The sequence below is a fragment of the Mastomys coucha genome, unplaced genomic scaffold (assembly GCF_008632895.1).
Source record: "Mastomys coucha isolate ucsf_1 unplaced genomic scaffold, UCSF_Mcou_1 pScaffold17, whole genome shotgun sequence".
Taxonomy (NCBI): domain Eukaryota; kingdom Metazoa; phylum Chordata; class Mammalia; order Rodentia; family Muridae; genus Mastomys; species Mastomys coucha.
Window position 1 is genome coordinate 31,297,271 of NW_022196899.1, and position 12,183 is coordinate 31,309,453.

The 12,183-nt window shown below is 37.6% G+C and overlaps 1 protein-coding gene across 3 annotated transcripts in view; it reads left to right on the plus strand.

Moving 5' to 3' along the window:
- Spata5 (spermatogenesis associated 5) overlaps positions 1-12,183 on the plus strand; it is a 173,177-nt gene that overhangs the window by 124,373 nt on the left and 36,621 nt on the right. Inside the window, exon 16 of one of the 3 annotated variants that reach the window (XM_031376653.1) lies at positions 474-510. The exons of the other annotated variants lie outside the window; for them this stretch is intronic. Within the exon in view, the coding sequence (XP_031232513.1) occupies positions 474-497 (24 nt within the window). The 3' untranslated portion in view covers positions 498-510. The remainder of the gene's footprint in view (positions 1-473; positions 511-12,183) is intronic. 3 annotated transcript variants of the gene reach the window in all.

Consider the following 12,183-nt stretch of genomic DNA (forward strand, 5'->3'; position numbering starts at 1 on the left):
CAGTGTAGATTGCCACAATACAAATTGCCACAGAAAAACTAGTAAATTCTGTGCTTCCTAAGTTATATTAAGCCCCAAATGATCAATCAGACTTTGAGGAAACCACTCTGACCTCATTTAGTGTATGTATGGTTAATAACTTCTGCGGAATAGGACCTTCTCAAGCTGCATCCTATTAGCTCTGAGGAGTCTGATTCGGAGGAGATGGGCTTCTCCCAGAATCAGACATTTGTTGGGATGGGAAGGTAGGGTGAGTGGGTGGGTGGGTGGATGGATGGATGGATGGATGGATGGATGGATGGATGGTTGGTAGGTTGGTTTAAATAGTTAAGCAGTTCAAAGACATATTTAAAAGAAGTTTTTAAATGTTAAAGCTGATAAACAGGAAATTTAACAGTCAAAACTTAAATTTAGACAAAAATGTAAGATCTCATCTTTCTCTCTCTCTCTCTTTTTGTCTGTCTTTTCATCAGAGTGACAACAGTGCTACAGTTTGAAGGCCAAAATTAGGTTTGATTTTTTTTTTTAATAGTAAAATGAATGTAAGATGATAATCTCAGTCACATACCCTCTTCTTTTGGTTTCTAATTAAAACAGTATAGCTATGGTTGAGGTAGAGATGGTTCTCTTTTAATAATTGTGATTGTTCAAGGTTACTTTCAAACAAGTGTTTTCATTTTAGCCAGACAATGTCGTTCTATAAAAGCCTTGTCTTGAAGCAGAACTTGGAACTCTTCTGAGACATTTCATTTTCCCTCCTGGAGAGGACATACAAAGTAAAGCCTATTGTAAGCCCCAGGAGCATCTTAGAGGAAGTGCTAGTTCAGTGGATCTCAACCTCTAAGTTGCAACCCCATGAGGGAACTGAATGACCCTTTCACAGGGGTCACCTAAGACCATCAAAAAACACAGTTAATTGCATTATGATTCATAAAAGAAGCAAAAATAAAGTTGTGAAATAGCAATGAAAATGACTTTAAGATTGGGGGCACCACAACATGAGGGACAGTATTAAAGGGTCGCAGCATTAGGAAGGTTGAGAACCACTGGGCTACAATCTCTTCCCCTTTGTTCCTGAGAACCACTGTTCGGCTTCCTGTCTCTGTGAGTTTGATGCTGTAGGTGTCTTATAGAAGTGGGATAGCAGAAAGATATGAGAGTGATCACCTGTCTTGGCTTCTGGTTGCCTTCTGGCTAATGGAACAGTGCTGCCTGCCATAAACATACGGAAATTCAACTTGGAAGGAAATGAGTCTCTCTCTCTCTCTTTTTCTCTCCCCCTCCCAATCCCCCCCACCGGCCACCTGTTGTTTTCTTTTGCTTTGATTTTGTTTAAATTTGTTTTGTAGCCATTCTGGTTAGTTTTGGAAAACTTTTATCTCTAAATGTATACTATAGCTGTCCTCCTTGCTGTTGGTGATAAGAGATGATTTCCTCTGTTTTGGAGAAATTGCTAGCATGGGCCAAAAGCTACTGGCTCTGTGGCATTTGGGTTGAATTTTTATTTACGTTTAGATTTCAAACTTTTTCCAGTGGTCATCTCAGTAAGGGTCATCTGTAAAAGTGGTTCCCCACATTAAGGTTTTTTAGCTTGATTGATGGTGAAAAATGATGAGTATTTGGTAGAAGCCATAAACCGTGCTTCCTATCTTGAGTTTTAATTATTTACTCACTTACTTGTTATGGGGTTTTTGTCTTTTGAGACAGGATCTTGCTATATAGCTCTGGTTAGCCTAGCCTGGATCAAATTTATTATAGAGCCCAGGCTAGCTCTAGGGCATAATTCTGCCTCCGCCTCTGCCTCTGCTTCCCCAGGCTTGAATTGCACGTGTGAGTCATCACACCGAGCTTGACTTTATTTTTCCCAGGCTGAAGCTAGCATTAAGCTAGTTACCCTCTCTTAGGTGCTGTATTCCCAGTTGTCCATGCAGACCACAGGTTTAAACTGTTGGTCCATGGAGTGCCCAGCTGTTATAATCAACAGCTTAGTTAAACTTTGGGGGGGAAGGGGGTATTTTTTTTCCAACCTTATCAGATATGATTATCATGAGTCAAGGACCATCTGTATTTGAGAGTCAGGTATCAGCTATTCATTTGTGAATACTGTAGACAGTCAGTGTCCATTAAGCTTTACAAATTCAGCTTCCCTCAGAGATAAAATTAGCAAGATGGCTTGTGAAAGTGTGGATATTGCCTGTAAGTTGACCTTTAATAATACACTGGCTTTTACAGTGGGCTTCAAGATGTTATTATTAACTCCATGTTCCCTCATACATAAAATTTTTATGTAATTGAAATTGTTTTGCTGGTTAAATGGTATAACAAATATAAGAGCACTAAGAAGCAATCCTGGCACTCACTAGAGGTCTTCCCTTTGTTCGCCTGTTTCTCAGTTTGGTATTTGTAATGACCACTAAAATGTAATAATATATTTTGTATTGACAAAATAACTAGGTAAACTTTTCTGAAAACAAAACAATTAATTGTATTATTCACTTTATAAAGTTTTTTAAACTTTAACTTCATATTAACTTAGGCTGTTTATCCTTGTTTCAGTATTTAAATTGTCTTATCTAAAATTTTGTAGTTTATGTCCCTTTGGGTCTAATAAAAGTTATTGAAGTCTCCATACATGCTTGACATGAGGGGGGAAGTATCCCCCAATGGGCCTTATTAATTCAAGAAGTCTGTTCACCATGAGTGAGCTGTTGCAGCTACTAAAAAGAGTCTTAAATTACTTTCTGTCTCACTAAATGTTCCTGTTGACATCTCTCCTATAGAGTGAAAAGAAGAACTATTAACTGCCAGTCAGAATGTCTGTACTTCCTCTATTCAGTCTCCTGTGGTAGCACTTGCTTACCACACTAAGTTAGAACCAGTGTCTGAGAATCTGGTATATATTTACTGACTATCTGACTAGTCTACCTAACAACACATCTAAGATTGAAATAAGAAATGCGAATCAGGAAAACCTTTTGAGTGTCTCAGGTTTTCCCTTGTGCTAATAGAAAACAGCTGACTGCAGGACTTGTCTCTACAGTGTACAAAGTACATCTCTGCAACACCTTCAAACCTCTTTATTTTCTCCCACTCTTTGGAAAGAGTCTTGTGAAGATCTATAGCCTAGCCATCTAGCTTTCCATTCACATTTGAGATCTGTAATGGCTCTCTGCTCTTTCTGGCATTTTTACCCTGAAGTCTAGCACCAGAATTTCATTGTTTTTCCCTTGCTTAGCCTACTAACATCAGTAGTATGTCTTCAGAATATCATGAGCAAAGCATCATACCCCAGAATGACCTTTGTTCTAAGGACCTGTACTCCTGTTTCTGTTTGGCTTTTTACTCTTTAGTCCATTGTTCATTCATTCATATGAGCTTCTACCTTATTTCCTCTGGATTGTCTAGGACAGAGCCTAGGTCTACACCTTTTGGAGTACCCAAAGCATTCACAACTGATTATGCCTCATTTTCCAACCAAAACTATTGGCTTCACTAATTAAAATGGCACTTCATGATTTTGTCTTTTCTTACACATTATCTGAATGCCCTGACTCTTTGTAAGTAGTTGTATATCTAAAGAACCAGAGCTGAGCAAAACCAACCAAATTATCTAAGGTAGCAAACCCAATGTAAAAATGTAGATCTTTCCTTCTGAAAGACTCATGACCTCTTCAAGCTTTGGCTTCTCTAAACATTTGATGATGTGCTATATGAAATTATATGTTTCTCTTTATAGTAATTGTCTTTACCTTTTTTATCCTCCCCCCAAATGTACAACGTGTTTGAAGTTGAGAATCTATGAGGTTTAATTCATTATTTCATTTCCCAAGTATAATGAATAATATTTACAGTTTAGAGAAAAAGGAATATATATGGATATATATATGGTTATATGGATAGATCTATGCAGTAAGTGCTACAGAAGAGAAGCTAGCAAAGAAAGGGACAGTGGATACCCAGTGGATACATTTGATCTAAGTTCCACTGCCAGTCTCTAGGGTTTCCTTAAGTACAAGTGATTCTAGCAGATAGAAGGCAGAGATGCATGAAAGTATAGTGTGGCCTACAGTCTAGGTTGAACACAAATGGAAGAAAGAATTATATGCAAGGAGTAGAAGATAAGGCAGAAAAAGTATGTTAGACTTAGAAGTGAACTTAGTTGTAGTCTGTTGGATGGCTTTGGGGAAATGTAGTTGAGTATTGTTATCAGATATATGTTACCATTAGACCGGTAGCATATGTAGCTGGCTGGCCAGATGTCTTCATGTAAATTAGGGGCTCCTTTATCTGCTTGGTGACATCTTCCTGGTAAAGCATAAAACTTATCACTTACACACACACACACTTGGTGTATGTCAGTTCTTTTCACCCCTTAGGTAACACCTTTGCAAGCACAACCTTCATGTGGGGAAACCTCTGTTCTTTTTGTCTTGTTCACCTTCGTGCCAGCCATATTACTGAGCACAATACTTTGTATAGAAATGATCAGTATTCACTGAGCAGACAGAACCACAGAATTTACATTTCAGGTGGGTAAACTACACTCTGACTATAAGATTTGCCTTCTTGTCCCTTTAGGTAAAGAAATCTCAATTGTATTAGCACCGTACCTACCTCCGTGGATTGCCAGATTATTAGTCAAGTGGGTCATGTATTTAAAAATGAACTTTGAGTATAACCTTTAGGGCAAAATCTTCGCATGTAGTCTTGATGTAAAAGAATTACAAAAGGACCCTTCAAAGTAAGAAACCAGCACTTCAGTATACCTCTTGCATACTGAACGTAGATATGTCAGACTGACTTTCAGCCAGATTACCCTCCTCTCCTCACCCTTCTCTCATATTTTAGGGTCTACATGTTAAGTGAACAAATTTAGTTTATAAGTTTTTCCCTTTTCCAAGACTTCTCATCTTTTAATAAGGGAGAGTAGGATATGGTCAATGTGATCTTCTGTAGTATTAAAATATGATTCCATGCATGTTATAGGTTATCATTTTTATAGGAATCCATTAAGAGTTGGACTGAAGGATGTTTGTCATCTCTGTGCTTATCTTAAATTGCTTTTAGAAACCCGTGCTCTAAATACTTTATTGTGTTAGCTCATAGATCTCCATCACGGCACCAGAGGATTCAAGAACTTTAAGAGACATTGCTCTACACTCAGACTTAAATAAAAGTCTACTTAGGAAACTTAAGCACTTTTACACCGAGGAGAAATGGCTATCTCACCTGCTCAGAGTCCAGTTCCTCATATGATTTTGTTCATTTTGTGTCCTGAATTCTTTGGTGCTTCTGTGTTTCATCATACTTCACTAGATGAGTTCATATGGTTTGGAAGATACTGGAATAAACTATGTTGTAAAATAGAAATATGTAGCAGGCAACTTTTTCCTTAAAGTCTTTTTGTTGGGAAGTAAATGAAGGTTATGATACTCTTCATTGTAACCTTGTTTTTAAAACTGTTTATTTCCACACTAAAATTTTTACTTAATTTGGAAAGAACACACCAAATTGAACTTTTTTAAGAGTTGTGTTAGATATATGATTGTTTACACCCCAGCAAGTCACCTGCCAGAATGGTTGGTGTTGTTCTACTGTATTACAGACTGCCTCGCAGGTATTTAAAACTGCTGTCATCTTTCAAGAAGCATTAGTCAGAAACAAGTGGATATAGAATGAGCAGCAAGCTTAAAACAGTATTTTATAACCAAATATAGAAAACCCCTGTAGGAAAATCTGTTCCAGCAACTAGTCAGTACCTACCTGACTGTGTGGTTCCTCAAAGTTTATAACCAAGGTAAACCTCTATCTGTGGAGAATTAAATTGGTAGTAGTGATTTAGCTTTTTAATACACTTGTTTATTTTGTGCCAAAATTTTCTATATCTTCAGGCTAGGACTACTACTACAAGTATGTGAAGATTACATCCACTAAACTTGAGAATATGAAGTAAAGGGTTGTATTTGGAAATGGACATTCTTTCCCCATCTTCATTCTAATTGAGAGCTGTGTTCCTCCAGGAAAGCTTTATTTATATTGTAGTGGTTTGTTTTTTGGTGGTGGTGGTGGTAATAGTGGTGGTGGTGATTTTGAAACATGAGTAGTTTTCAAAAAGACATTACAGCAGAACCCTTTCTCTAGTAAAGCTAGAAACATAAGGAGGTATTGAATAATCTGCTTTAGTCAAGTAGAGCCTCTCCCAGCTGCCTAAGCTCTCTTCCACCTTCAATGACCCTCAAAAGAATACTGTTCAAGGGGATTAGAAGTATGTCTCAGCATACACACTCTGGCATACAATACATAAAATAAAATGCAATAAATATTTTTAAAGTACTGATCAGCCTATAGCTTCTTTTACTGTTTCTCAGAATTATAACATGAACACTTCTTAGTTCCATAGATTCATAAAAGTAAATACTGTGGTATTACTTAACTAGTAAGCCTGATTACCTATACATGTGCACAAAAGTTCCATTTGAACAAACTTATTTGTCTAGACATAATGAAATAACTTTACCAAGTTTCAGATAAAAGCTAACCTTAATCTGAAATTAGCAATCCATTTATTCTTTATAAAAGTGACCTAGAATGAACATTACAGCACTGTATTGAGAATGAGAGAACCTGAGTTTCTATTTTTTTTTTTAATATGTCTTTGACCTCTCAATGTCATCCCTCCCCCTCATTTTTTTCCATGACACTTCTGTAAAAACCACATTTAAAGGATGGGTAGATAAAAATAGTTTTCCAGATATAATCTTCTGTTGTTTAAATACAACTAAGAGATGGAGTTAAGGGATAAAAATCAGTAACTGAATGCTTAGAGGGAAGGAGAGAGAGACAGAGAGAGAGAGCGCAAGTGCATGTCCCATGCTGTGGTCATTCTGAGATGTCTTTCACATCATAATAGAGCCTACCTCCACACTGTGGAAATACAAAGGCTGTAGTAGTAGAACATAACTGTGGCTCTTTAGTATAAAAAATGTTTTGTTATTTATATTAAAAATGCCAACTTTATTGCTTGCACTGTTTTTAAAGAACTTTATTCTGTGAGAAGTAACCTACCAAAGTATTTTGTTACCTGGTTAATAGTTAATATTTTTTTGTTGTTGTTGTTGTGATGGGGAGTATAGTGGATCTGTAGAATGCTTTTGGTAAGATGGCCATTTTTACTCTGTTAATACTACCATTGCATGTGCATGGGTCCTCTTATCTTCTTATATCTTCTATAAAACCTTCTTCAAAGACTTGAAGATTTCATCATGCAAGTCTTTCACTTTCTGAGTTAGAGTTACCCCAAGATATTTCATATTATTTGAGGTGTTTATATTATTTGTGAAGGGTGTTGTTTCCCTGATTTTTTTTCCTCAGTCCCCTTGTCATTTGTATATAGAAGGGCTACTAATTTTCTTGAGTTGATCTTATATTCAGCTACTTTGCTGAAAGTGTTTATGTAGGGATTTTCTAGTAGAATTTTTAAGTTGATTTTATATATACTGCAATCTGCAAATAAAAAACTTTTACTTCCTTTCCAAATTGTATCCCTTTGATCTCCTTCAGTTGTCTTATTGCTCTAGCAAAAACTTTTAAGTAGAATATTCAGTGGATATGGAAAAAATGGGCAACCTTGTCTGATCCTGATTTTAGTGGAACTGCTTTGAGTTTCCTTACACTTAATTTGATGTTGGCTATAAAGTTACTATGAATTGCTTTTATTATGTTTAGGTATGTCCTTTGTATCCCTAATCCCTCCAGGACTTTATCTGAAGGAGTATTAAATTTTGTCAGCTTTTTTCTGCACCTAATGTGATGATCATGCTTTGGGTTTTTTGTTTTGTTTTGTTTGGGGGGTTGTCTTTTTTTTTTCTCCCTTTCAATTCATTTATATAGTGGTAACTTGGTTAGGGCTATGAAGAGACACCATGACCACAGCACCTCTTATAAAGCAAATAATTTAATTGATGCTAGCTAACAGTTCAGAGTTGTAGTTCATTGTCATCATAGTGGGAAATGTGGTGGCATGCAGGTGGACACGGTGCTGGAGAGGAGCTAAGAGTTCTATATCTAGATCCATAGGCACCAAGGAAGAAAGTGAGACACTGGGTGTACTGGCTGGTTTTATGTGTCATCTTGACACAGGCTGGAGTTATCTCAGAGAAGGGAGTTTCAGTTGGGGAAGTGTCTCCATGAGATCCAGCTGTGGGGCATTTTCTCAATTTCCCCTTGTGGGTGTTGCCATCCCTGGGCTGGAGGTCTTGGGTTCTATAAGAGAGCAGGCTGAGCAAGCCAGAAGAAGCAAGCCAGCAAGGAACATCTCTCCATGGCCTCTGCATCAGCTCCTGCTTCCTGACCTGCTTGAGTTCCAGTCCTGACTTCCTCTGGTAATAAACAGCCATGTGGAAGTAAGCTGAATAAACCCTTTCCTCCCCAACTTGCTTCATGGTCATGATGTTTGTGCAGGAATAGAAACCCTGACTAAGACACTCAGTTTCCATATGAAATATGGAGATGATGTGTTTCTGTGGTGTTGAACCTCTGTGAGGCACACATACTAGCCGTTTAATCCCTGAGCTATAGCAGTTTTTGAGACAGGTTTTCATGTAACCTAGGCTGAGCAAGCCAGGAGAAGCAAGCCAGCAGGGAACATCTCTCCATGGCCTCTGCATCAGCTCCTGCTTCCTGACCTGCTTGAGTTCCAGTCCTGACTTCCTCTGGTGATCAACAGCCATGTGGAAGTAAGCTGAATAAACCCTTTCCTCCCCATCTTGTTTCTTGGTCATGATGTTGTGCAGGAATAGAAACCCTGACTAAGACACGGCTTGGCTTGAGCAACTCAGACCTCAAAACCCACCCCCAGTGACACACTTCCTCCAACAAGGTCATACCTCCTAATAGTCCCACTCCCTCTGGGCCTATATGGGCCATTTTTATTCAGGCTATCACAGGTGGATTACATTTACTGATTTTTATAATATTGAAGTATCCCTGGATCTCTGGATTGAAGCCTACCTGATCATAGTGGATAATCTTTTTGAGGTGTTCTTGCATTCTGTTTGCAAGTATTATTGTTGAGTATTTTTGGATCTATGTTCATAAGGGAAATTGGTCTGTAATTCTCTTTTATTGTTGAATCTTTGTGTGGTTTGTGTTTCAGGGTAACTGGAATGAGGACTATTGTCTTTAGCACATTAGCCCATCTTTGAAAGTCTGGTAGAATTCTGGCCCTGGGCTTTTATGTTGGGAGACTTTAAATGACTGCTTTTATTTTACTAGGGTTTATATGTCTATTTAAATTGATTATCTATTCTTGATTTAACTTTGGTAAGTGGTACCTATGAAGAAAATTATCCATTTTTCGATTTTTTATTTTGGTGAAGTACAGGTTTTTAAAGTATGTCTGGATTTTCTCAAGGTCTGTTATAATGCCGTCTTTTTTGTTTCTGATATTTTTTTTAATTGAATATTCTCTGTCTTTTAGTTAGTTTGGGTAAGGGTTTATCTTGTTGATTTTATCAAATAACCAACTATTTCATTGATTACTGATTTCAACCCTCAGTTTGATTATTTCTTGCATCTCTTTTGACTGATTTTGGTTTGAAGTCTATTTTTTTTAGATATGAGAATAGCTACGCTAGCTTGCTTTTGGGGTTCATTTGCTTATAATATCTTCTTTCAACTTTTTACTCGGAAGTAGTGTTTATTCTTGATATTGAGGTGGGTTTCTTGTATGCAGCACAGGATGAATCCTGTTTCCTCATCCATTTTGTTAATCCCTGTCTTTATATTGAGGAATTGAGGCCAGTGATACAGAGAATATCAATGAACAGTGATTTTTAATTCCTGTGGGTGTGTATATTAGAGAGTGAGACAGAGAGAGACAGAGACAGAGGGAAGGGGAGGAAGGGAGAGAATGTGTGTGTGTATATGTGTGTGTTCACCCTTGCACTTTGTTTTTTGTTTTGTTTTACTGGTGTTAGACTATTTCCTGTGTGTTTGTGTATGTAGTTAACCTCCTTGGTTTAGTTTTTTTTTTCTTCTAACACCTTCTGTAGGCCTGAATTTGTAGATAGATTTTGTTTAAATTTGATTTTAACATGAAATATCTTGTTTTCTCCATCTATGATGATTGTAAGTTTTGCTGGGTATAGTAGTTTGGGCTGGCATCTGTGGTCTCTTGGGGCCTACGGTATACCTCTCTAAGCCCTTCTGGCTTTTAGAGTCTCCATTGAAAAGTTGGGTGTTATTCTAAGTCTACCTTTATGTGTTACTTCGTTACTTTTTCCTTTACAACTTTTAATATTCTTTCTCTGTTAAATATACTTATATTTTGATTATTATGTGCCAAGGGGGACTTTCTTTTCTGTTCCTATCTACTTGGTGTTCTGTATATTTCTTGTACATTTATAGGTATCTCCTTTAGTAATATTTTTTCTATGATTTTGTTGAAAATATTTTTTGGGCTTTTGAGCTGGTATTCTCCTTCCTCTATTCCTATTATTCATAGGTTTGGTCTTTTCATAGTATCCCAGGATTCCTGTATGTTTTGTGTGAGGGATTTTTTAGATTTAATATTTTCTTTGACCTGTTTGTCAATGCCTGAGAGTCTGTCTTCCATCTTTTTTATTCTTTTGGTGAAGCTTGCCTCTGGAATACCTGTTCATATTCCTGAATTTTTCATTTCCAGAATTGCCTCAGTTTGTGTCTTCTTTATTGCTTCTATTTCTGCTTTCAGGTCTTGAACTGTTTAATTTTTTTTTTCTTCAAGTGGTCTTTCTTGGCTTTTTAAAAGTGATTTATTCATTTCCTCCAACTGTTTATTTTCTGGGTTTGGTGGATTTTTTTCATTTCTTCTTTCATATAGTTAGTTGGTTTTAAAGTCTTTATCTTTTATTCAGATGTTGGAATAATCAGGGCCTACTGTGGTAGGATAGGTAGGCTCTAGGATTATTCTTTATATTACCCTAGTTGTTTGTTATTGTGTTCTTACACTGGTGTTTAGGCATCTGGGTTTGGGGTGATTATAGGTCTAGGTGCTAATTCCTGGGTTTGTCTTTGTTGGATGGGTGTTTTATTTTCTGTTTTCTCTGGATTTCCAGTGAGTGTGTTGCTGTGTCTTCCTTGTTGTACTGGCTACTTACTTAGTTAGTGTGTTTGCATAGAATGCATGGGGTGTTAGAGGTTAGGGGAAGGAGAGGCCATGGGGAATGGTTTGTTACAGTGCTAAAGGCAACCCTGAGAGTTGGGTCTCAGGGAACAGAAAAGGGGGAGAAAGTCCCAGGGCAGTCTACCTGGTTTTCTGGCAGGAATGGCCAATGATTGAGCAGTGGGTGTCTGCTGGAGTTAGAGGCTGGGACACAACAACAAGACAGGAAAACAAGGTCAAGGGGGGAATGTCTCTGAGATCTATAGGAGGCATGGACTGGGTTCTGTTCTCATGGATACATGAATGAGATTTACTGACATTCATTTGAAAGACTTAATGAGCATTTTATGTGCTAAGATTCATGATATGAACAATGTCACCCAGTACCACACAGTGAAACTCTTCAAAGAATTAGCAAGAATGATCTTAAATAGCACTTTACAAGTTACCCAGGCTAGTTTTGAACTTGCTATCCTCTCCCTTATACTCTTGCTTAGTGGAAATTATAGGCCTGTGCCACCAAGCCTGATGAGAAAGTACTACTTTGAGCCCTTCAGACCTTCTTTGAAATATGTTCAAAATCATTCATACTTTTACTAGCTGCAAAAGTTGGTGTACACAACTATGTCTTAGACCTGACCTTCCCTCCATTCTTTGTTCTTATTTATTATTTCTGGTATTGCTCTCTCCCTGTGCTCCCACCCATGCTGCACTCATGACTATGGAACTGGTTTGGTGGTGTGGCATGCCTTGTAGTCATCTTAACTTAGACCTTCCACTTAACAGTTTCTGTTATTCTGGGAGGGGAGAGGGAAGGCTTCAGCAGATCCTGAACTTTAGGAATGAGAGACAAGTACAAACGAAAAAAACATTTCTGCCTGCCAGGTCTTAAAATAGCTCATGAAGTATAAACATCCTACATGAGTCACAGTGACATCCACTTGAATTCACTCTTTTCTGATTTTTGTTGGGAAATGCTGTATGCATCCCCACAGCCAATCAGCACCGTGTGTGTTGATAGATACTGCTGATATTTATTT